The 25,674-nt window shown below is 42.6% G+C and overlaps 1 protein-coding gene across 2 annotated transcripts in view; it reads left to right on the top strand.

Moving 5' to 3' along the window:
- Positions 1 to 25,348, top strand: part of TNRC6B (trinucleotide repeat containing adaptor 6B) — a 250,363-nt gene extending 225,015 nt beyond the window's left edge. For both annotated transcript variants that reach the window (XM_069586058.1, XM_069586059.1), the window contains 11 exons: positions 4,995 to 5,126; positions 5,370 to 5,465; positions 5,616 to 5,808; positions 11,969 to 12,103; positions 14,403 to 14,579; positions 15,891 to 16,037; positions 16,290 to 16,385; positions 19,418 to 19,642; positions 20,510 to 20,580; positions 23,349 to 23,488; positions 24,386 to 25,348. In XM_069586058.1, the coding sequence (XP_069442159.1) occupies positions 4,995 to 5,126; positions 5,370 to 5,465; positions 5,616 to 5,808; positions 11,969 to 12,103; positions 14,403 to 14,579; positions 15,891 to 16,037; positions 16,290 to 16,385; positions 19,418 to 19,642; positions 20,510 to 20,580; positions 23,349 to 23,488; positions 24,386 to 24,773 (1,800 nt within the window). In that variant the 3' untranslated portion in view covers positions 24,774 to 25,348. The remainder of the gene's footprint in view (positions 1 to 4,994; positions 5,127 to 5,369; positions 5,466 to 5,615; positions 5,809 to 11,968; positions 12,104 to 14,402; positions 14,580 to 15,890; positions 16,038 to 16,289; positions 16,386 to 19,417; positions 19,643 to 20,509; positions 20,581 to 23,348; positions 23,489 to 24,385) is intronic.
- Positions 25,349 to 25,674: the final 326 nt, after the last annotated feature.

Consider the following 25,674-nt stretch of genomic DNA (forward strand, 5'->3'; position numbering starts at 1 on the left):
CACAAGCCACATAATGGAATTTAAAGCTTTTAGTAGCTACATTTAAAAGATAAGAAACTGGTAAGATTAATTTGACAACATATATTCTTTAGCCTGAGGGCTTCCCTCATAGCTCAGTTGGTAAAGAACCTGCAATGCAGGAGACTCCGGTTCGATTCGTGGGTCAGGAGGATCCACTGGAGAAAGGATAGGCTACCCACTCCAGTATTCTGGCCTGGAGAATTCCATGGACCATAAGAAGAAACTGGTAACATTAATTTAACAATATATATTCTTTAGTCCAGTATATCTAAATTATTATCATTTCAACCTGTAATCAACATTTTATATTAAAATTTTTACCTTCTTTTTTTAAAGCCTTTAGACTTTCAAAGTCGCATCTTTGAAATCTGGTATGTATCTTATACTTAAAACACATCTTGGGAATTTCCTGGCAGCCCAGTGGTTAGGACTGTGTACTTTCACTGCCAGGGCCTGAGTTTGATCCCTGGTCAGGGAACTAGGATCCCACAAGTCATGCTGTGCAGCCAAATGTTTTAAAAAAATTTACAAAGTCTAAAACACATCTCAACTTAGGTAAGCCATGTTTTTCAGGTGCTCAAATAGCCACACGAGACTAGTTGCTTAACTTACCAGATGGTACAGGCCTACCAGCAGAATTACTGTATTCGTTTCTTTCCTAGAAACTGCTGCAACAAATGACCACAAACTGGGTGGCTTAAAACAACACACGTTTATTCTCTCCTAAGTTCAGGAGGCTAGGCATCTGAAGTCAGGGTGTCATCAGGGTTGGTTGGTTCCTACTGGTGGCTCCAGAGGAGTCTATTCCATGCCCTCGGCTGCTGGTGGCTGCTGGCAGGGCTCGGTGGTTTTGACTTGTAAATGCATTGCTCCTATCTGCCTCATTCATGTGGCGTTCTTCCTGTGTGTGTCTAGACTTTCTCTTCTCCATCTCTGTGTCTTTTCCTCTTCTTCTAAGGACACCAATCACTGGGTTAGGGCCTCTTACAATCCAGTATGTTGTCATCTGAAACTTGATTTTGTCTACCAAGATTCTACTTCTGAATAAGGCCACATTCTCAGATCACAATTGCTCGTGAATTTTAGGGGAACATGATTCAGCCTAGTATATTTGCTAAACCAAATGAATTTAAGATTCACACTGAAAGTAGTAAATATGGTTTCATGAGTCACAGAGGTATAGTGGTCTAAGACTCTGGATTAGAATATGGTATAGTTCAGTTCAGTCCCTCAGTCGTGTCTGACTCTTTGCGACCCCATGAATCGCAGCACACCAGGCCTCCCTGTCCATCACCAACTCCCAGAGTTCACGCAGACTCACGTCCATCGAGTCAGTGATGCCATCCAGCCGTATCATCCTCTCTCGTCCCTTTCTCCTCCTGCCCCCAATCCGTCCCAGCATGGTATAATAGTGTAGGCCATATCTCCACTCATGGTCTCCTTACCTGCCCCAGACATCCCCCTCCCCCTGAGAGAAGGAAAAACCCTATTAATAGAATAAGCTTAGAGCTACGCTATTAGAGACAGTAAGTTAAGTCACACTAGTGCCCATTTGCCATGGCACCCTACTCCAGTACTCTTGCCTGGAAAATCCCATGGGCGGAAGAGCCTGGTGGGCTGCAGTCCATGGGGTCGAGAAGAGTCAGGCACAACTGAGTGACTTCACTTTCACTTTTCACTGTCATGCATTGGAGAAGGAAATGGCAACCCACTCCAGTGTTCTTGCCTGGAGAATCCCAGGGACAGAGGAGCCTGGTGAGCTGCCGTCTATGGGGTTGCACAGCGTCGCACACGACTGAAGCGACTTAGCAGCAGCAGCAGTGCCCATTTGGGTGAACTCAAAGGAGAGATGAAGAATTATTATTTGACGGGAGTTGTGGAGGATCCCTCATGCTGGCCATTAAGCTGGTGCTGAGGCAGAGTGCACAGTCATGGTATGCTTGCTTTGAGCTCCTGTCTGCCAGGGGTCTAACTGTTAAATAGAAAATCAAATAAAGAGTTGGGGTTTTTTTTTTTCAGTCTCTTTTTAATTGAAATATTGTTTATTTACAGTGTTGTGTTCGTTTCAGATACATAGCAAAGTGGTTCTGTTTTCTGTATCTACATATCTGTCCTTTTCTCAGATTTTTTCCACTATAGATTATTACAAAGTATTGAAGATAGTTCCCCATGCTATACAGTAGGTCCTTGTTGTTTATCTTTTTTTACATATAGTAGTGTCAAGGTTTTGACAACACTCAGCATCTCATAGAGAATGGAAAGGAAGCATCTGGGAGAACCATTACTTTAAGTCAAAATACTTTCCAAAATGAGAGACTTGATAGTTTAAGTGAAAGTGCTGAGATCTTGGAAGGAAAACAAGTTCGTGAGCCAAGTATAGAAAATTTGAACTTGGATGTTTTTAGACTGGAAAGTGTCAAAGAAAAGATACGCAGGTATTCTTGAGAATGTAGCAGAGACCAGTGACTCAAAAGTATTAGGAAGCAGAAGAATTTGGATCTGACTGTGATGCTAAAGAAAGATAAGATGGGAACACCCCCATGGGTCTTCTGATGACTCAAGTTTTTATAGGGGCATTTTTAAAAGACAGAAAGTAAGGGTGTGCAAGCAAGAGTGAATGTGTGTGAATGTCACGCTGGAGGGTTAAAACACAAAATAAGCTGAGGCTTACAAAAAAGTAGGCAGGTCGAAAGTGTCTCAGAGCTTGGTTTGGTGCAGTGTGGTGACTGGGAAAGGAACCATTGCTTTGGACTCTTTGTATAAGGCTGACTAAGTGGGAATAAAAATTTTATTGCTTATGTCTTTTCTATTAAGAATAAGGGTTAAGATGAGTTAAATCCTTCAACAGAGAAAGAATTTGTGAAAAGAATCGCAGAACCCCTCTCTGTGATCTTTGAAGAATGCTGGGGGTCTTCAAGGATGAGAGTTTAAATAATGACACCTCCCTCTTTTCTGCCCAAATTCTGAATTTTTAAGACAAAAGGGGGAAGGCCTCCAGGGGCCTGAATGTTCCCTGTGCTGCCGAGAAAGGTGATACTAGAGAATGCGAGCTTCCTAATACTGAATTCCGTATGTACCCCCTTAGTAACTGAAATAGGGCAGTCCTCCCTAGGGGCTTGCTGCCAAGAAGTAAGGGAAAGAGGCCCCAGAGTGCTGTGGTAAAGGTGGAGGCCCCTCTGTTTGGAGCTTCAGATCAGAAATGGGAAAGAACTTTTCCTCCTGTGCCAGGAAGGAAGAAGAATGAAGCAATTTCTTTTTAATTTTTTTTTTTTTGAAAGAACAAGGAAAGTGGCTTGAAGAACTGATGAACTTGGTGCTGATTCTAAGTGAGATTCTAGACGAGATGATCAAAAATGTGATTTCTGAGCACATGTACTAAAAATCAAGAATCATAGTTTGCTAACATGTTTGAACATAACCCACTTTCTTCACTGATTGGTCAAAAAACGTTGGATTATAGGAATGATAAAGTTGTTGTGTCTCTATTTTGACAAGTCACTTGACAAGCTGTCTCTTTGTTTTAGATAAGATGAAAAAATATAGGCTAAGTGCTAAAACAGTTGTGTTGATTAGAAATGATTGACTGTTCCTGGACTGATCAGTTTCAGATCGGAAGGACGCTTTTAGTAGCATGCTACTAGATTATCTTCAGCTCTGTTCAGTGTTCCCATCAAAGACCAGATGGGAAACATAAACTGACAATAAGTGAAATAACAGGTAGAAAATAACTTGGTGAAGTGACCATTAATAAGTTAAAATATAAGAGAGGTTCATTCATCTTGTAGGTTTTATCAAGCATCTACTGTGTGCCAGGCATATAAAGATAAATGTAAGGTCCTAAGGCTCAGACATAAATTAATAGTTTATAAACCCAGCTGCTTAAAAATTGCATGGGAGAGTAAAACATATTTTAATATTGTAGATTTTAATGGACTGTGTGAATTGGGAGATGATCAGATACAATCAGAGAAGCTGAGATCTTAGGAACTGTTGAGAGCATGGCTTTTAAAAGATGAGTTAGTGATGGTGAGATCTACCCAGTATTAGAAAACTTCAGAAAATGGCTTCTCTGTAAATGAGAAATGAATGGGTTGAGAAATTGAATGATACACAGGTGAGAGAACTGACCCCAGTTAGCCTTAGGATGAGATGAAGGGGTAGGTGTAATCATTGTGGACATCTGAAGAACCACACTGTGGAATAATAGGAACATATATGGAGTGCATTTCTAAGCAGTTGACATGAACTAACTCATAAAAATCCTCAAACAGCCACTGAAGTTAATTTTATTCTTACTCAGATTTTGCAGATAAGGAAAGTGAGGCTCAGAAAAGTTAAATAAGTCCCTTGCTCTGAGTCATACTGCTTAGAAATGGCAGGCCCATGCAGTTTGCCTGTAGGACTAAATTTTTGACCAGAATGCTATTGATATTAAGGGACTAAGTTTGTTCTCCATGGTACTCACTGATTCATTGGGTTCAGTGACTGTTTTGGGGGTTTGTTTGTTTGTTTTTATTTGGAAGCTAATTACAGTTTTGTGATGCATTTTGCCATACATTCACATGACTCAGCCATGGGTGTACATGTGTTCCCCATCATGAACCCTACTCCCACCTCCCTCCTCAGTGAATGTTTTTATAGCACGTTTCCAGTAATAACCTCTAAGACGAAAGTTATGTTGTCATTCATTTTTTTCTTGCAGATATTTTCCTGATTATAAAATTGATAATTTTCATTGTAGAAAAGTTGGAATGTCTAAAAAGAGAGTGAAAAAGTTCTTATAACCTTCACCACTCAAAAGATAACCACTGTTAATGCTTTGGTATATTTCTCCCAATTGTTTAATGTTTTTCATAAATATTTTTCAAGGAAAATGTTAACAGTGCTTGCTTTAGCTTTATTGAGATTCTTTTCACACAACACACAAATTTTTTTTATTTTGATAAATTCTGAAAGTTCCTTTTCTTGACTAGGTTTCTGCCTCAATGCTTAAGCAGTTTCCCAACAGTGGCCTGAATCCAGGTCTTTTCAACGTGGGGCCCCAGTTATCTCCTCAACAAATTGCCATGCTGAGCCAGCTTCCACAGATTCCCCAGTTTCAGTTGGTAAGTAGCAGATTTTCCTCCTATAGCCAAAAGGTTTTATTATTATTATTATTATTACTTGCTTCATTTCATGTGTTTAAGGGTTGATACGTCAGCTCAACTCTTAAGCACACTCAGTTTGACCAGTAGGCCAAGATCTTGGTGGTGCTTCCCTCATGGACACTGATTCGGCTCACAAACCCTTGCAGTTTTCCTAGTAAATCCACCTTAGGAAACTTGGGTTCTCTCTCCCTTACTTTGTAGGCATGTCAGCTTCTCCTGCAGCAGCAGCAACAGCAGCAGTTGTTACAAAACCAGAGGAAGCTTTCTCAAGCCGTTCGCCAGCAGCAGGAACAGCAGGTATATGGCCTTGGAAGGGCCCCCTAGTGCTCGATGTGGGAATACATCTCTGCTTAACCTCTGATGGGGGAAACGGATGTTGGCTTATCATGTATCTGTCGATGTTGTCTTATTATGTATCTGTTTTCCCTTGGGCCTCCTCACCTCCAGCTGGCTCGGATGGTGAGCGCCCTCCAGCAGCAGCAGCAGCAACAGCAGCAGCAGCAGAGGCAGCCCAGCATGAAGCATTCGCCATCTCATCCCGTTGGGCCCAAGCCACATCTGGACAACATGGTACCCAACGCTCTGAATGTGGGGCTCCCAGACCTTCAAACCAAAGGGCCAATACCTGGATATGGTTCTGGTAAGCTGTTAGTATGCAAACTGTCTGTTGAAAAATCTGCCAGTCACATTCTCAGCCTAAGGGTTAGACCTCCATTACACTATTTTCGTACCAGCCATGCTGGGTCAGTAAATATTCTTATTCCTTTCTTGCAAGTAAGATATCTGATTTGCTGATATGTTTCCTGAAGCTCATCACACAATTAGCAGACAGCAGAGACAAGCTTCCACCTTCTCTGGGTCCAAAGAAGTCTTTTATTACTTGTGAGTGGCAGTCAATCAGCTCTCTTTCCACCAGGAACTTTTTAAAGCCCATTTGTACCTGCTGTGAGCGCTGCACTTGTCTGACGTTATAATTGAGTAAATTACGTACAAGTTGAGAGGCATTTAGCTCTATGGATAAAATTATGTTGAAAAAAATGAGGAATTAAAATTATCAGGCAAACCAATAAAATTCTTCTGAAGTTAGTATTTCATCTGATTTAAATAGAATTAGCACAAGTAAGGTTATACCTTTGACATTCATCAGGAATTTGTTGGCAGGCGAGTTGTAGCTCTTTAAGAACTGGGGAACATGTTGTAAGCAGAATACAACCAGCGAGGCAACGGTATTTAAAAATAAAATGCAAAAGTTAAAAAAGTACCACCCACCACAGTGGATCTCTTCTCAGATTGGCAACATTTAGATTTTCTTTTGGTAAGGACTTTACTGTTCTCTGCCACCTCAAAAACAAGGGTTAAGGGAGACTTGAAAGCTGTACTCAAGTGACAAAATGACCTTGGACAAATGGCCTTGCTGTCTGTGCTCTGTGAGGTGCCTGCTGGGGTGAGACGTCCACTGCCCACTGGGGAGGCCAGGAACTCCTTGATCCTGGATAGTTTTAAGGGAATTAATTTCTAGATCCTTAAGTTCTACCAACTACACTTTTTCTCTAAGAAAAAAAGAGAATTGCACGTTTATTTATTTGTTTTATTTCTTGCTGTGGAGGGTCTTCACTGCTGCCGCGTGGCTTTCTCAAGCTGCAGCGAGCAGGGGCTACTCTCTGTCGTAGTGTGTGGGCCTCTCATCGCAGTGGCTTCTCGTTGCAGAGCAAGGCTTCTAGGGCTTCAGTAGTTGCGGCTGGTGGGCTCTAGAGCAGACTCAGTAGTTGTGGCACACAGGCTTATTTGCTCTGTGTCATGTGGATCGTCCTGGAACAGAGATCAAACCAGTGTCCCTTGCACTGTAAGGTGGATTCTTAACCCACTGGACCACCAGGGTAGCCCCTGTACTTTTTCTTAAAAATGATTTGCATGAGAACTGACTTTTAAATTACATTTGACATAAAAGAAAGTCAGACGCTCCACCATCCCTTATTCTATCAGAGCATGGTTCTCTGGAGCTCCAGACAAAGAGGAAGCCTCCCGGGATGACTATCAATGGTGCCCTTATCCCTGGGTTTCCAGTCCTCACCTTCTGAATCGTGTCCTCTTAGGGATGAAGCCTGATGTAAGAGCCTACACGTGCTGGTGTGTGTTGAGTTGTTCTGAATTTAGACAGTGTATGTGAGTGACGTGGGGGCAGCAGTGCTTCTCTTCATCCCCTTTTGTCAAAGGATGTGTAGTTCTTGAAGTGGAATCCAGTTGTATAAAGCGAAGAGAACTTATCTGGAAGCCACAAGTGGCTTTTCGACGTGTTTCAGGAACACAGTTCTTTTCAGACCTTCTCAGTGCTCATCCTGAGGGCTTGTCTTATCTGGAAAGCAAAGCACCTAGGAACAGCCTGAGCAGTATAGGTTAAGTGAGACTGACTCTTTGAAACAGATGTTTTCATGGCGAATAGGTAAAGCCTGTGGATTTCCTTTAGAACGGGGTATGTACCAGTCAGTTAGTTGTTAAAAACCTAGAATCATAATGTATTTATTTCACTGACAGTCTTTATAATGTCTTTACTATTTTCTACCCCCCTATTAAAAAGTAAAATTATGTGTTGGCTGTAAATCTGTTCATTTTTAGCAGTGTATGTATAGTTCTCTTGTTTATTGAATATATAGAAAAATTTTATCATGTCTTATTAGATTAATCTTATTGTTTGTGATTATTACACTTAATTATTCCTAATGACTAAAGGATCAAAGTTCAGTATTTATACATGTATATATTTACTAGATACATTTCATGGTTTTTTAATACCATATTCCTATTTCATAAGTAACTTAAAATTTTAGTTATGCATTATTATCCAAATTAAGGAAAAAGAACATACTGACTTATTAACATTTTCATCTGATAACTTAGTAAACAATGGATACATTAGTTTTATTAAGTCTATATTAATTGTGATATAAGTAAGTAAGTAAGTGAAGTCACTCAGTCGTGTCCGACTCTTTGTGTCCCGGTGGACTGCAGCCCAGCAGGCTCCTCAGTCCATGGGATTCTCCAGGCAAGAATATTGGAGTGGGTTGCCATTTCCTTCTCCAGGGGATCTTCCCAACCCAGGGATTGAACCTGGGTCTCCCGCACTGGGGGCAGATGCTTTAACCTCTGAGCCGCCAGGGAAGCCCTGTTGTGATACGGCCGCTTATAATCTGCCGTACACAATGCATTTGGCAGTTTATTTCGGTTGCAGTTCTCCTTCATCCATATCACCAATTTATTGGAATTGAAAAACTGAGACTGAAAGCAAGCCTGATTTGGCTGCCTGTTTGAATAACCTAAACCTGTAGCTGTAAGGCTTTGATGAAAATATAGGTAAAGCATTTATACAGATTAAAGTTTTTTTGGAAAAGATGTAATAAAATGAATGTATACATTATGAATATAAATAGTGCTAGTATAGCAGAGTAAGAAAGAAAAAAGATAACCTGTAGGCTAAAGACTAGCAAGAATAATTAAAAATTTCATAGTATGTTTTTTCTAAATACGTTTTGATAAAGCGTCTATTGATATATTTTCTCAGAATTAAAGAGTTGAATGACATTCATGACTGTAAACTAACCGTTAGCTGATTGTTCTTGTAAAATAGTTTCTAATTTTCTACTTTTAACAAAATGGAAAATATACCTAATTGAAGTGATAATGACCTATCTAAAAATTATGTTCTAGTATTTATTATGATGATTTAGTATTTATGATGATTTAGTATTATTATTTTAGTATTTATTACTAAAACATAATTTTTAGATATCTTATTGAGCTGGGAGAAGGAAATATATCCAAAAAGTAATGTAAAGAAATAACTGATGTGATTACAAGGCTCCTACTTTTCTCATCTACTTATTTGTATGAACTTTCTTAGTGCTTTATAAAGTCTATAAAAATTTTAAAAATAGGAATAGAATAATGTGAATTAGATCAAGTCATAGTCACTAATATCTGAATAATCTAGATACAAAGTCATTCATCTTATTAGAAAATGCACTTCCAATAAAATTTTACTTTTTATTTTACTTTTTAAACTTTATCAAAATATGTAATATTTCTGTGTGTGGTATATCCAGTGAAAAGTAGAGATATGAATAATAGAGATTATTAAAATAGCAGAAGAATAACTGTATCCTTCCTGGGGGTATGACGTGTCAGTGACGCACATGCATGTGGACATGGATTGGAACAGCTGTGTTAAAGAGGCCGCTGTGCATGACTTCTTTTATAACTTTGTGCTTATTATAATGATTGTGAAACCAGGAATTTGTTTTCTCATCTACGACAAAAAAAGTAGTGGAAAATATAGAACTGTAGACAGAGTACAGGAGTGATAAATTAAGGACAGGTTAATTTGAGAGTTTCCTCAGGGAGGTTAAGCCAAGCCGTGAGCCAAGTGGTAGTGATGAATAGACAACAAATTAGAGTGTGGCCAAGAAAGTCATTCTGGCAAGGACAGAGAAGGTGGTCAAGGGCTTATATAGGTAGCAATGATGAAGCAGATAAAAGGCATGTCCTGTGAAATGAGGCCCTGGGAAAGCCAGGGGCATGTCTTATCTCTGATTATACCTCAGCTCCTGACACAGAGCCTCACACAAATTAGGCTCTCCATAAATACTTATTGGACTGAATGAAATGGCTTGTTTGATTAGAAGTTCTCTGTCAGGGAGCTGGAGAATTACATGGAGGCCACTTGATGAACTGAGAAAGTATGTGCTTAGTTGCTCAGTCATGTCTGACTCTTTGTGGCCTCATGGACTGTAGCCCACCAGGCTCCTCTGTCCATGAGGATCTCCAGGCAAGAATACTTGAGGGGGTTGCCATGCCCTCCTCCAGGGGATCTTCCCTACCCACGAATTGAACCCAGGTCTCCCACATTACGGGCGGATTCTTTACTGTCTGAGCCACCAGAGAAGTCCATTGATGAAATAGCAAGGTCAAGTCTGTATTTTCTTGGATCTGGAGGTGTGATAGCTCATGAGCCACACAAAGGTCATGAGTGAAGTGCCATCTACGATAGCCTTAGAGCCCAGAATTCCCTTCATCCAGATTTGCTAAGCACATTCCATCCTCACGTGAAGCCAGTTACTATGTGACATTGAAGAAAGACACAGAGTTACATAAAACCTTGCATTGATTTTCCTCTCATAGTTTTGGGTTTGTAGATTGAATCTTTCAAGGCACTTTTATCTCCTTTTGCCTTCTTTATCTTTAATTCCTTTTCCATTGCCAAACCTTATTGTTTAATTGTGGTGCTGCCATGTCTGGGTGGCATCCGATCTCCAAGTTTCTAATGAGAAAGATGCCCGCTTTACCCAGGGTTCCAACAAGACAGCCTCAGACAGTAGGAGAGTTAAAGTGGGTGCAGTATGGAGTCTGGGCTGGTTGGAGCCACACGTCCGCTAAGGGGAGAGGGAACTTCCACAGGACACCTATGCTGAGGCATGGTGGGCGCCCTGCTGATCTTGGGTACCTGTGCTTGCCTGTTACTGCTACACTGACTGTGGCTCGTTCTCCTTTTTCTGTTTCTTTTTAAAATGTATTTATTTATTTATTTAACTATGCCAGGTTTTAGTTGTAGCATATGGAAGCTTTTAGTTGCAGTGTTTAGGATCTGGTTCCCTGACTGGGGACCAAGCCTAGGCCCCCTGCATTGGGAACATGGAGAACTCCACGTTCCCAGTGGGCCACCAGGTAAGTCCCCCCACTTTTCTGTTTTTTATTAATTATTCTTTCCCTCTCAGTTTCAGCTATTTATTTTAGTCCTTTATTTTACTTTTTGAGCATTAGTTTGAAAAGTATTTAGTATATTCTAACCTAAAACTGACGGTGCACCTTGTGAGGCTCCATCAACAAGCCTCTCCTGTGTGGTTTTAACCTGTCCAGCCCTCTGCAGAGGGAAAATCTTAACTGCCAGAGCCCTTGCTAACAGCCTAACACTTGAGGACACACTCTGAATCTCTCACCAGTTGCTTGTTCAAGCTATGGGGTCTTCGTCATTGTATAAAAACTTCTTTCAAATTGATCTCCCATAGTCTGTCCCGTTCTCAGACTGTCAGTTCTCTTTGTAAAATATAAACTTAGTTCTATATCTCACTTGCTAAAAAATTCTTTTTATCTCCTATCTTTAGGGGGGGCAAAAAAGTTCTAGACTTCTCGGCCTAACATATGTAAGACCCTACAAGCTACGGCTCTTCCTCTCTCCTTATCTCACTGCATCCATAGTCAGCCAGGTGTTGGAGTTAGACTGGGCTCCTCGTCATTCCCTAAGCACCCATGATTGTCACCAGTTAGAGCTTCGCACTTGGTTTTCTTGACTTACTCACCTTCCTGCCCTAGGCCCTAGATCAGCTGTCCTTCTGCAAAGCCTTTCCTCCCATAAAGACCTTACCACAACTTTAGGGCAGCTGTTGCACCATGTTGGTTTGTAGTGTGGACATCTATCTCAGCTGGAGAACTGCTGGTCCCACACTCCGTTTGATACAAACCTGAGCTAAATAGATAACGTGAGTGCACATGTGCCCTGAGATGTTCATTAGATGACATCATACGTGTTTTCATACCTGAACAGAGTTGTCCCTTTTGTAGCAGGCAGGAGCCCAGACCAACATTTCAAATCAAAACACCTGTTTCTAAGGGAAGAAAACTTCATGTGAATTGGTCTTTTAGTGACGAATGAAGCCATTTATGGGTTCTGCCTCAGATCTCTTGGTTATTGATACTAGAAACTGATTTTTTTTTTTTAAAAAAAAGACCTAAAATGTGCTTCTCCATTTCAGGCTTCAGCTCCGGCGGCATGGACTACGGCATGGTTGGTGGGAAGGAGGCTGGAACAGAGTCTCGCTTTAAACAGTGGACCTCCATGATGGAGGTGCCCTCTGTAGCCACACAGGAAGCCAATATGCACAAAAATGGTAAGACACACAGAGCCTCGTGACCCGAAGCTCTTTTGATCCTCAGAAGCCCTGACACAGGGTCCTATAAGCTTGTTCTGAAGCACAGATCTTCAGCTTTTTCTTAAACAGTCTTGATTGCATCCCCCACCCCCACCCCTGCCATGATCACCTATGAGAGCAAGATTGGGGTTATGTGTATTTCAAACTGTAAGAAACTTAAAGTGCTAGTTGTACTTAAGGAAAGAAAAATTTCCCACCTGCGGTAGGATCAAGAGCAGTAGCAGTGAACTTGAGCTCCCCTTAGGGTAAAACCCTAATAAATTGCTTGAGAGAACAGAATCTGTTTTCGGAGCTGCAAGAGAGATCACAGTAAATATGTATCATGTTGACTGTTTCAACTCTTTGATCTCTGAAGATGACTAATCGATCAGCACATGAGGTCTGGACTTTGCACCAACCTTTCTTGTTCTTTATGAATTGCAGTGTCTGCAAGACAGCAGTTGAAGGTCTTGCAGGCTTTGGTCGTGAAAGTGGGTCAGCTCTTCATCTCTCTTAATTCTGTGTAAGAGCATCTCCATTTCCCTGTGAAATGGATAAAAGGTCTTGGGGCCTTCCTGCAGCCTTTGCGTCAGTGTTTGTTTCACTTGTCAGTAATTTACTTGGACTCATCTGTATCCATGAGAACCAAGTGTAAATAGGTGTCAGAGTGGCTCCTGCAGCAGCTTCCTGGAGCCTTAGCCCCATTAGCTTGGAGCCTTTCAGGGTTCTTTTCTAAACCTGCTCTTCCACATGCACTTCTGGAGGCTGGTGAAGTGGCCCCATGGAGCTGTCTGCCTGCTATCCCTAAGTATCATCATTTGATTTCATATTACAGAATCAGGAATGGTTTATTGAAATGTCCAGTCTGTTTCTGAACTGAATAATCCAAGCTCTGCATCTCTAGCATTGGACCCTCTGGCTGCTTCCTTAGGCTTATGATTCATCAGGACCCTTGTCCCCAAAGACATGATAGGTGTGTGATTATAAATGCACATGAGAAGTGGTCTTGAAGGTAAAATACTCGCTTGCCATTTGAGAACTTACAGGTCACGTTTTCCCCATTTCCTGAGCCAATCCCCAAGGTAACTGAGCTTTTCGTTTTCTGCTTCTTCACTGTAACGTGCCTTTGAGTCAGATTCCTACCAGTGGCTCCAGAAAAGCAGATGAGTCCTTAGTGGAGCATGGAGATGGTTTTCAGAATACTTGTGCTAGGCCAAACCAAGCAGATTACTTTAATCAATAACAAACAGAAAAAGTTTTTTGGGTGGGTTTTTTTTTTTTTTGGTCATGCCATGTAGAATTCAGGATCTCAGTTCCCCAACCCAGGGGTTGAACTCATGCCCCCTGCAGTGGAAGCACAGGGTCTTAACCACTGAACCTTTTAATACCTTACCCTGGAAGTAATTTTATCTGTTGATAAGCTGCATCCTTAGAATACATCAGGCAACACAGTATGGCATGTAAACTTCATTCGAGAAACAAGTAGAATGTTACCTCACAGAGGCCACAGTTTTCATTTAAAGCTCATTTTTTATTAGTTTAAGGGGATTGCTAAGCTTTTAATTATTTTTTCTTGCCTCCCAGCACATAAGATGCATAGGGGGGACACCAACAAAACCCCTGAAATGCTCTGAGGAGAGCAGTTTTACAAAGGATTTGCTGTTCTTCGTGTGTGGGGCCCAGGAGCTCAGCGCTGCAGAGTTCATGGCTGGTCTTGTGCTGGCAGAGACCGTTGGCAGGAACGCCGGCTCACTGCTCTGGAATTTAAAGCAATTGCAGATGCTTTTCTCTCCAGCAAGCTCCCTCTGTTTACTCTGCTTCTTCCACTAAGCTAGGCCTGATCGGCACTTAAGGACTTGAGTGGGTTGGTGTCCGTAGAAATGTAGTTAAAAACCCTTTTATGTGCTGCAGATTGTTTAGTGTTTTTCCCACTCCTCATTCTTGAGTCATTAGTGTAAAGGTGGTGGGGATGATGGTATGATTCATAGTCTATGAAAGTTTCTCAAGTTAATTTCGTAAGACCGTGGAGTTTTAAACTGAAAGGGGCACTCAGAAATGAGAGCAGTGCTGTGTGCAGCAGTGCAGACTGAGAAGCCAGGAAGGTGAGACGGATTGTCGTGGCCATCCTGCTTCCTAATGACGCACTGCCTCTCACGTGTGAACACCTCGTTCCAGGACCAGATCCTGGAGACTGTGAGTTTCTCTGAATGAAAGCTCAGCAAGTTCTGTTCATAGGAGTCCTTTCTGCTGTGAACTTATCACCTCTCTTTTTTCTCAGTCGCTATCGTGGCCCCTGGTAAGACCCGAGGAGGGTCACCGTACAACCAGTTTGACATCATCCCAGGTGACACACTGGGTGGCCATACGGGTCCTGCTGGTGATAGCTGGTTACCTGCCAAATCTCCACCAACAAATAAAATCGGAAGTAAATCTAGCAATGCCAGTTGGCCTCCAGGTACTACCGTCCAGAAAATGGTCGTTTTGTGTTTGGGGTGTCATTTGTTTTGTAATTGTTAATTTCAGGTTCTGAACAGATTGCTTTTTGCCACCCACGTTGATTTTTTTCATCTAGTTAATTTTTTCTGCGTTTCTTTGGAAAGATAGCAGATTTTCATGGGGTGGGGAGAGGTGGTCTTCGATCTGTAGAGTTCAGTCAGGAAGATAGGGTGGATGCCGATCACCTGCAAGAGAGGTTACTGAGTGGTAGATACAGCATGGGCACAGACGGGTCAAAGGGAGTTAGGGGAGTACAGTCTGAGGATGCAAGAAGGGGACTTTGGAGCCAGGACTTGGCATTCATCTGTGCAAAGGATGCCTTGTAACCTGACTTCTTCTGAAATGTCCAGTGAATTGATTCGTTTTTCATTCACCAAGTATTTATTACCAGATTCTAGGGATGTAGACTTGTAGAGCAGTGAGAGTATTTGCTGTTTTTCCTCTTTTATTCTGATACATGTAATCTATTTTCATTGTAGAAAAGTTTGAAATTTTTACTAAACCAAAAATAAAAATGAGTTTTAGTCTGTGTCCTTAACCTTTTTCTATATACTATTATTTGTGCTATGAATACATATAGTCTCTATTAATGCATATTATTCATGTATACTACATACCGTTCTTCCTCATGATTTGGAATATAAAAGTTTATTCTGTCATATGATTTAAATATATAAAGATATATATGATATATAAAATATGATATAAAGCTTTAAATATGATGTAAAGAAATTGTAAACACATATATTCTAGGCCTTCTGATGATAAGCCAAATGATTCCTGTTGGTTTTCCCTGGTCATTCCAGGAGTAGCAATCATCTGTGTTTTCTTTTGTGCATCTGAGCCAGTTTCCCAGTGAGATAAAGCAGAAGTATCTCCTCTCCAGCTCAGATACTCTCCCAGTTTTCACCTTGATGTCCCCACAGTTGTCCTGAGCACCACACTATTCAGGCCTGCCTCCCTGCCCTCAGGCCTGAATTGGCCTGGGAGCCGGGAGGGCAGGAGCAGGGTCTTCCCCAGACCCTCACTCTCGCTGGCATCAAGTTCACAGGCACAGAGAGGAAGTAGGTGAGCGTGTGGTGGCAGCACAGGAGAGCTGCTGGCAAAGCATGTGTTCAGGCTGGCTTTTTTTTTTTAATGATGAAAATCTGAGCTAAAATAGCTTCAGAATTTAGACTTTTCTTAGACTGATTTGTTGTATCAAAAAATTACTTGACCATATTTTGAACAACTTCTTACCTCAATCTAATATTTGTTCTCCTTGTCTCAGAATTCCAACCAGGAGTGCCATGGAAAGGTATCCAAAACATTGACCCTGAATCTGACCCCTATGTCACTCCAGGAAGTGTGCTGGGGGGTACAGCCACATCTCCCATTGTAGATACTGACCACCAACTTCTGCGGGATAACACCACAGGTAAATAAGTAAAACCCCTCATGTTTATCCAGCACCAGTTTTCCTGTTCGGCAGTCTCTGGCTTCATTTGCATTCTCTGGTGTCTAGTAATTACACCAGGAAATGCAGGACTAGGTAGCTTTGTTTTTCACGTTTATTTTTTAGATTATCCTTCCTTTTATCGAAGGTCAAATAAAATACTTCAAGATTTGACTAGTTCCACTGATATTTATCTGCAGTTTTTTCATCTCGTTCTTCATTTGTCATCTTAAGGGTCTAATTCTTCCCTCAACACCTCGCTGCCTTCACCTGGTGCCTGGCCCTACAGTGCCTCTGACAACTCCTTTACCAACGTTCATAGCACTTCAGGTAGGCGTGTGACTCATTTCTTCCCCTCTGGCTAGCACTTTCCTATCAGGTTGCATTGTACAAAGGAAATTGGTGTTTATTTCTTAAGGAATAAATTATAGCAGCTGAACAACACAGGTCAGACATCAGGAGAGACATCTCTCATATAGGCCACATCCCTGGGGAACTTGCAGGCTCACAGAGGCAGGATGAGACAAATACCATTTAGGACCAAGGCAGATGGTGACATCATTGCGAGGAGCTGTGGGTGTTGTGAGGACAGAGGTTATATCCTGATGACACAAGTGCTTTTCTTTTAACTGGTCTGCCAAGAAAATCAGGGGCCATGAGAAGAACCAGTTAAGTTCAGCTTGTTATTTCTAAGCAGCCAATTAGAGCTTGCTTTTCTCTAAAAATTCTTCCACTTACAGACAAAGGCTAAGGGCAGATGGCCAAGGGGGGAAAAAAGAGGACCTTGGTTAATTCTCCAACATTTGCTGAGTTCCTTGTGTGTGTGTGTTCTGTTTTGTTTTTGAAGATAGTTGGGAATGGAAAATTTAATGGATATAAAAAAGCCTTTGAAGTCACTTATTTAGCACAACGCCTTACAGATTGGTAAACCAGTCATTAGTAATTGGCACGTTGGTCTTGCAAAAGTTGGACCTTAAGCCATTAAAGTCATTAAGGCTTCTGCTCTTTGTCCAAGTAAACGCAAGTAAAACAAATTCTTAGCTACCAAGACACTGCAGGTTAATGACCTTACAGATTGCCTTCTTTTTGTTTCCACTTCTGCGTCGTGCTGACAGTACAGTAACTTCATTTATTGAATGCTCCTGCAGACCATGCAACATGCTAAGCCTTCAGCATAAATTCTTACCTTACCTTCACCAAAATCTGTGGGGAAGTTCTTGCTGTTATCCCATTTTGTAGATGAAGAAACCGAGACTCAGAGAGCTGAGAGAGTCTGTTGCAGGTCTGAGTGAGTGTGTGAAGGAGCTAGCTCCACGTTCCATGTTTCTGCACCCCACCCTGCATCATTCTTTCATAGGACTTTGCCCAGAGCAGTACATTTGTCACAGTTGATGAACCTGCAGTGGCACTTCATTCACCCAGAGTTCAGAGTTTTGTTTTTGCATTTTTCTTTTTGACTGCACCGTGTGGCTTGTGGGATCTTAGTTCCCTGGCTAGGGATTTAACCCACGCTCCCTGTGGCGAAAGCTCAGGGTCTTAACCACTGGACTGCCAGGGAAGCCCCCTGTGTCCGATTTTTAAGAGGTAGCAGTGTAGAGCTGAAGACCTAGGACTTCTGCCTTTACATGTAAAACTTCGTTTTCACCTCTGTTATTCCTGTAACTGCCCACGCCCCTTTTTTACAAGCAGATGATCACCTGAGAGGTGACCCCAGGTATCACCTGGACTTGTTTAAAACTGAACATACACCTCCTCCCCACCCCCAAATTGTCTTTCTTTTGTAACTAACCTCTCATTGCCTAGAGGTGCTGTTGTATATCACTTAGTCGCAGCATCTCTTCCCTTTAGCCTCTTCCTTACTCTTTCCCGTCTCCCCCACTTGCGGGATTCAGGCACTGATAATGCCTCCCAAGTGCTTTCTTCTCTCTCACGTCCATTTCTTCTCTTCCATTCTTTGTGCTGTCACCCAGGTTCTGACCCTCATTTGAACACTACTTACTAAATCTGCTGCAAGACTGATAGTATCTAAAACTTGGGTCAGCCCCTGTTGTCCTATATGGCCTCCTATACCTCTCTGCCCCAGGAATTGTTTGGCCACAATTGCAGGGAAATGTATTTGGTCCAGAGCGAGCTCAAGTTGAACCTTGGTTTGTATTTTCCTGTTTTGCTGAGCCCATCCATTTGTGTCAATCTTTCAAGACTTTTCTTGGCACTGTCTTTGCTGACAACCCAGCATTGTCTTTCTCCTCCACGTATTGAGCAAATATGATGTTCCCTGGGGTTACAACTCTGTGTTCATCTGTTCCATCTTCCCATCTTAGCTTGAAGTTCTTGAGAATAACTGTTTATATTACCCATAGCACTGATTCGGGGTCTTAAAGTGAAGTAAGCGCTTAGTGAATATTTGTTGATTGTAATTTTAAAATCCATTTGAATGTTGCTATCTACTCTTCTGGATCAAGAAAAGTATAATTTTTAGTATAGTTTCCATTCAATCAATAAGTATTTATAGGATAAATACTTTAGTTCTGCCAGGGTTCACATTCTTTGATATCTGTAAGACTAATGGCTTTAAGGGTGGTTTCCTTGAATTTATCTTCCGTTTCAGATTGTATTTAGTTAAGAAGTAGCAGAGAGTTAGTTCAGAGAAGGCAATGGCAACCCACTCCAGTATTCTTGCCTGGAAAATCCCATGAGCGGAGGAGCCTGGTAGGCTGCAGTCCATGGGGTCACGAAGAGTTGCACACAACTGAGCGACTTAACTTTCACTGTTCACTTTCATGCATTGGAGAAGGAAAGGGGCAACCCACTCCAGTGTTCTTGCTTGGAGAATCCCAGGGATGGGGGAGCCTGGTGGGCTGCCATCTATGGGGTCGCACAGAGTCGGACACGACTGAAGCGACTTAGCAGCAGCAGTTAGTCATCTTATTAACTCTTTGGGCTTCCCTGGTAGCTCAGACAGTAAGGAGTCCGCCTGCAATGCAGAAGACCCAGGTTCAATCCCTGGATCGGGAAGATTCCCCCCTGGAGGAGGAAATGGCAACCCATTCCAGTACGTTTGCCAGGAAAATCCCATGGACAGAGGAGCCTGGCAGTCTATGGGGTCGCAAAGAGTCGGACAAGACTGAGTGTCTGAGAGTTAACTCTAGCTCATGTGTTCATATGTCAATTCAGAGTAATAGTCACTGAGAATTTATGTTAGATAAGCTCAGAGAACAATGTTATTTTGTTACTCTTTAAACATCTACTTATTTAGACTGTAAAACTGTATTTATCTGTGTGTATATGTAAAATATACACGTGTTTGTTGGCAAAACTGATGTATCTAACCTCATTTCCTCCTTCCTGTTCTCTTCTTACAGCAAAGTTTCCTGATTACAAATCAACATGGTCCCCAGATCCCATAGGACACAACCCCACTCATCTCTCCAACAAGATGTGGAAAAACCATATTTCCTCAAGGAACACTACACCGCTGCCCCGCCCGCCTCCCGGTCTGACCAACCCCAAACCATCATCTCCCTGGAGCAGCACAGCACCCCGCTCAGTCAGGGGGTGGGGGACACAGGACTCACGGCTCGCCTCCGGTGAGGAGCTGCCCGAGGGAGCATCATTGTTCCAGCACAAGGGACTCATGCTCACACACAGTTGAAGACATGACGTCTTCACAGGAGAGGAAATCATGGTTGTTTGGTAGAGGAAAAAGTACCTCTTGAGTGGAAAACTGAAGTCAGCCTATAAAGGCACAGGGACCCGAGAACTCCCAAGGTCTTGATGGAGTAAAGATGAGAACCGTGGGAGCAAAATGTTGTCTTGCAAATAAGGCATAAGAGTGTGTAGGATCACAGTCTAGGAGAAGAGAACTGACTGTTGAGTGACAGGATAAAGCAGGTCAGAGTGAAGCAGAAAGGAGACTTTTTTTTTTTCTTAATATATTTACTTATTTGGCTGCTTCAGGTCTTAGTTGCGTCATTCGGGATCTTTCCTTGTGGTGTATGGGCTCCGTAGTTGCACATGCGGGCTTTTTCTAGTTGTAGCACAAGGGCATAGTTGCCCCAGGGCATGTGGTATCTTAGTTCCCATCAGTTCAGTTCAGTCGCTCAGTCATGTCTGACTCTTTGCGACCCCATGAATCGCAGCACACCAGGCCTCCCTGTCCATCACCAACTCCCGGAGTTCATTCAGACTCACGTCCATTGAGTCAATGATGCCATTCACCCATCTCATCCTCTGTCGTCCGCTTCTCCTCCTGTCCCCAATCCCTCCCAGCATCAGGGATCAAACTCTGCATGGCAGGGTGGATTCTTAACCACTGAACTGCCAGGGAAGTTCTACAAGATGATTTGTAAAAGGAGGGAAGAAACGTGTGTAGGCTCTATGAAAATGTTTCTCACGTGTGGCCGTCTTAATTTTTTTGTTCGTTCTTCCTGATCCTTCTTTCTGGTTGCTTCCAGCCTCTACCTGGAGTGATGGTGGTTCAGTTCGTCCTAGTTACTGGCTGGTTCTTCACAATCTCACTCCACAGGTAATCATGCTTTCTTGGGATTTTCTGGCTGGGACTTGATTGTATTAAGAGAGAGACACTCAGAGATGTGGGGGTTTAGCAGATGGGAGAGTTCAGTTACTTCCTGGTGAGTCTCCACAACCAATGCCCAAAGCCCACTTCTGAGCCGGGGCGGGGAGAAAACGGTGTTGGCCACTCAGCTTCATGCCTGCCTCCATGGTGATGTTAACACAGGTAGTTTATAAATAGTGAGTGTAGGGTGGTATTATCTGATGAATTCTGTTTAGCAGAGATAACTTGCTTTGTGGATCTGCCTGTCAGAATCTGGAACCAAGCAAAAAAGTTACCTGTTTTTGTATTGCTCATTCAACAGGACTTCAGGCTCCCTGTCAACCATTTCTGTGCTTCATTCATACACGACTCACCATAAAGCTCTGTGTAGGAGTGTGGATTTCGTGACTGAAATGTCACACGTGTGCTCTTGCTTTTCCATCCACTGTCCTCGTCTGTGTCAATGGCATTACTGGTTCTCTCTCACCAGGATGTGCTCTCTGGGTTGTTACAGTGGTGGGGCTTCATCTGCACCAGATCACCCTCCCTTTCACTTGAGTTGCCTGATGACTGGCACGTTTGTAGCAACAGGTGTTGAGTACTCAGTGAAATGAACCCCTGGAAACTGAGCCCATGGTCTTCATTTAGACTTGCCAGCACAACTTTTTAACAGCACCTTGTTAAAAAGAAGTCAGTTAGACCTCCCTCCCCTTGATGCATTGAGTGAATTGTCTGACATTTAATTCATAAATGGATTCACTCACACCTTACTAAGCCAGCATTTTCCAGACTGTTCCCATGGGCTGATAATAGGTCTCTGGTCTAATATGTTTGAAATATATACTTGATTAGACAAAATGAAGTAGATACCTTCACTGTAAGACTTCTTAGACCCTTTAATATGCTAACATGCGTTATGATCCTCTGTGGGGAAATACAGATTCTCCTCTGTATTTGCCCAGTGAACCTGTTTGTGGGGGTAAGTTGAGGGCTCGTATTTTAAGATTCACATTGAGATAGACAGTTTTCCAAATACAGTTAACATGAGAAACTGTCTGGATTAATTTCCATATCTAATCAGCTCAGCTGAAGTTCCTGGGTTATTTATTTAGCTAAGAGTTGACTGAAGTATGAACATTTTATATAACCATCCTCAGAACTATATATGCCTCATTATTTTTAAGTCGTCACAGTGTGGTGGGTGTAATATGGTTAGGATGAGAGAGGCAGTGTTGAAAGGAGCCTGTATTATTATATGAAAAATAGTAAAAGTACAGACTACTATGTTTAAAAGAAAGAAGCTGAAGGGATATATTGTACAACACAGGGAATATAGCCAGTATTTTTAAGTGAAGGGTGATCTATATAAATTGTGAATCACTATTACATACTTAAAACTAATATAATACTGTAAATCAACTAGACCAATTGATTACAATTAAATTTTTAATTTAAAAATAAAATTTAAAAAGAAGAATGGTACTTATATTTGTATATAAATGAATATAAGGTTTGACTGAGTTTGTATTAGAATTGAGTCATTTTAAAAATCAAAAGACCTAATAACACATTAATCTCAACCATAGCTTAAAAGAAAGTTACAGGGTCAGATCTTTGGGGACCAAGATAAATTGTCATCACCTACAGCTTATTGAGAGGACATCTATCTTGAGAAATCACTTGTGACACATACTGACATGCTGATACAGTCAGTTGTCATTTATAAATGCTGAGAGCTTTTCTTCAGTCATTTTCTATTAAGAATTATGGTGAGACTGGCAGTTTTTCATCCTACAGGATTTCCATGGTAAAACCGCAGAGTATTTCCACCACTGCTGCCAGGAACACAACTTTTTAAGGCTATTTGAGTAGTGATTTGTTTCCCTTCCCCCAAAATGAACCAAAAGGTTGGACTGAGCATCTCCAGTAAACCTAGTGAAGATCTGAATACAAATGCATCGACCAGAGTGAATCAGCAGTTTTGTTTTCTAACGTCATGGATGAGGAAGGGCAGTTGTCCCAAATCGCTGAACATCCTCATGCTGAGAGTCTGATAGGGTGAGTGCCTGTAACCTTCGGTCATCTTGGCCGCGGGCAGCAGAGAGCACAGAGAAGTAGGCAGAAGTGGAGTCTGTCCTTGGGATGGCCGGAGTAGGAGGAGGAAGACATCAGAGTTGTCTGAGTGAGGGCACCCATCAGCATTCTGTCGTCAGATGGTTAGCAGTGCCTGCCTTGTTTGTGTCTTTCTCTTCAGCTTTTTGTGAGATTGGAAGAAGAAACTACATTAATAATGTTGCTCAGAACCTTGCATGTTTTCTTAAATTCTTATTTGGTTAACCATTTTATTTCTGTGTTTTAAGGCTCTACCAAACAACACAGGTTCACTCATTTACCTCTTAAGGAAAATAGACTACAGGTTGAATTGTATGCTTTTTGTTTTGAGCTGTATTTATACAATCATTTTCTTTATCTGCAAAATGGGCACAGGAGATCTGAACCCAGTGCTTTGACTATCTTGAGATTTGCTTTGAAGACCCTGTATTCAGCGCAGTATATTCAGGAGAGTCCAGTACAACTCCCGTCTCCAGTTCTTCAGTCATCTCTCCAAACCTGATTTAGGACTGAGGCTGTTAGTTACGAACCGGAACCCCTCCTCACTCTCAAATACAAGAAAGGTCCCCTGACTTCCTTTCCCACCCCACTCCAGTTTTTATCTCATGACTGTCATTACTCTTTAGATTGATGGGTCAACCTTGAGAACCATCTGCATGCAGCATGGCCCACTGCTGACATTCCATCTGAACCTAACCCAGGGCACTGCCCTGATCCGATACAGCACCAAACAGGAGGCGGCCAAGGCCCAGACTGCACTGCACATGTGAGTACCCATCCTGCCTTCCCTGAGACTGACACGCATGAGGAGGCTCACGTGAGTACCCAGGCACGAGCTTGATGAAACAGGGATGCACAGGACGTGCACACAGGCGGCGGCGTCACATGACTAGCTGCCTGCATACTGAGGTGGCTGATCTCATCTGCCTAAGTAAGCACGGGTGTCATATGTGTACCTGAGGATCAGAATTCCAAAAGTAACGGATTTGTACATTTTAATACCATAAAACAAAGCCACTATTTAGAAATGGGACACTGTAAGTGCTGTCCTTTTTCATAATAGAATCTCGCTGCTTGCTTTGGCCTCTTCGTGGGTGGTGATGAAATATTATGGTCTTAGTTCTGCCTACAGTAGGTGGGGCTGGATCAGACTCTGACCGTCCTCCTTCCCGCCACCATCAAGGTGGTGAACAGGGAGGCGCTGACTCCCCGTGGCTGCAAGTGCCACGATAGAAAGGTACACAGAGAACAAGCAAGTGATGGGGAGGCTTAGACAGTGAGCCCACCCTGAGATGAAGCAGCGCTGCCGATTTCTGGAACTGGGTCACCTTGGTGCTTTGGGCTGTGATCTTTTACCTCCAAGGGAAAAAAGAGGCCCAATATTCACTTGACAAGCAGATTCTGTATCCCAAGGGATGTTGCTACATCGTGTCGTCCAGTAGCCTTTGGGTATCTTGAGATTGAGTGATAGTTGATTGCTCTAAATCAGTATTTCTCAGTCACCTGGTGGTCTGATTGAAAGACATGCTCCAGTCCTGGGGATGTGGAAGCTGCCAGTGACAGACGTGCTCCTTTGAGTAGCGAGGACTCAGGATATTCCGTCTCCATGCCGCTTCAAGACCTTCCTCAGATGCATAGCTTTCTCCCTCCCTTTTTTTTTCAGGTGTGTGTTGGGAAACACTACCATCCTGGCTGAGTTTGCCACCGATGACGAAGTCAGCCGCTTTCTGGCACAAGCTCAGCCCCCTACACCTGCAGCAACCCCGAGTGCGCCCGCCGCGGGCTGGCAGTCCCTGGAGACCGGCCAGACGCAGTCAGATCCCGTCGGACCTGCTCTGAATCTTTTCGGTGGGTCCACAGGGCTCGGGCAGTGGAGCAGCAGTGCTGGTGGCAGCAGCGGGGCCGATCTTGCCGGCGCTTCGTTGTGGGGCCCCCCCAACTACTCTTCTAGCTTGTGGGGAGTCCCGACCGTGGAAGACCCTCATAGGATGGGCAGCCCTGCTCCTTTACTACCTGGTGACCTTCTGGGAGGAGGGTCGGATTCAATCTGAACTTAGAACTTTCAACTCTGACCTCGTGACCTTTTTTGGAACAGCAGCAGCACTAACTTGACCTTTTCGTTTTTTTTTTCAACTTGCAATAAATACATTTTTAAAAGGAAAAAAGAAAACGGAGAGAGAGAAAAAAAAAAAAAGGTGGGTCATTGACAGACTGTCTGAGCACATAGTTGCCTCCCTTCTAACTTCAGTTTTTTCGTTTGGAATATGAATCCAAAAAGAGAACATATCACTCTTGAAATACTTGAATCATGAACGCCAACCTAGAAAGACAATGTGAAGCAAGTACACATACCATTTAAATTTAAACTCACAAAAAAATTAAAAAAATTAGTTTCTAGTTTTTCACTTTTTTCATGTTATATGGAAGTTGTTGCTAAGAAACATATATACTGAAAAAAAAGCTTTTTAACTTTGTTTGCACTGGGTGTGTTTCCGTCCTTAGGTCTACCATGTTTGGGAGGGAGGGGAATTCAAAAGCATTGTTGGGGTGGGGGAGGGAAGACTTGACGGAGCCTCACTTTAAAAACAAAAACATAAAAAACCTAAAAAAAAAAAAAAAGGAAAAACTTTGTGATTGGCTGGTTGATAAATACCAGTGTGTTCTGGCACATGTAACTGCCCAGGCATGCTCGTTCTGGTGTGTGTGTGCACGTGTGTTCATGTGCATTCGCGTGCATCCTTCTCTCGGTCTCTGTGTGTGTGTTGTGTGCCTGTGTCCTCCTCTTCCTCCCCACCCCCGAGTTCTCAGAAAGCTGCATTGCTGACAGTCCGCAGGCTGGCTGGCCGGCCATCTGCTTTTTATTTTTATTTTATTTTGTTTTTTAACTATGAGAACACAGGAGCACGAGCACCTCGGGGATCCGCTGCTGCTGAAGCCACCCCGTTGGGCTGT

Source organism: Ovis canadensis, chromosome 3 (assembly GCF_042477335.2).
Source record: "Ovis canadensis isolate MfBH-ARS-UI-01 breed Bighorn chromosome 3, ARS-UI_OviCan_v2, whole genome shotgun sequence".
In the NCBI taxonomy this organism is placed as follows: domain Eukaryota; kingdom Metazoa; phylum Chordata; class Mammalia; order Artiodactyla; family Bovidae; genus Ovis; species Ovis canadensis.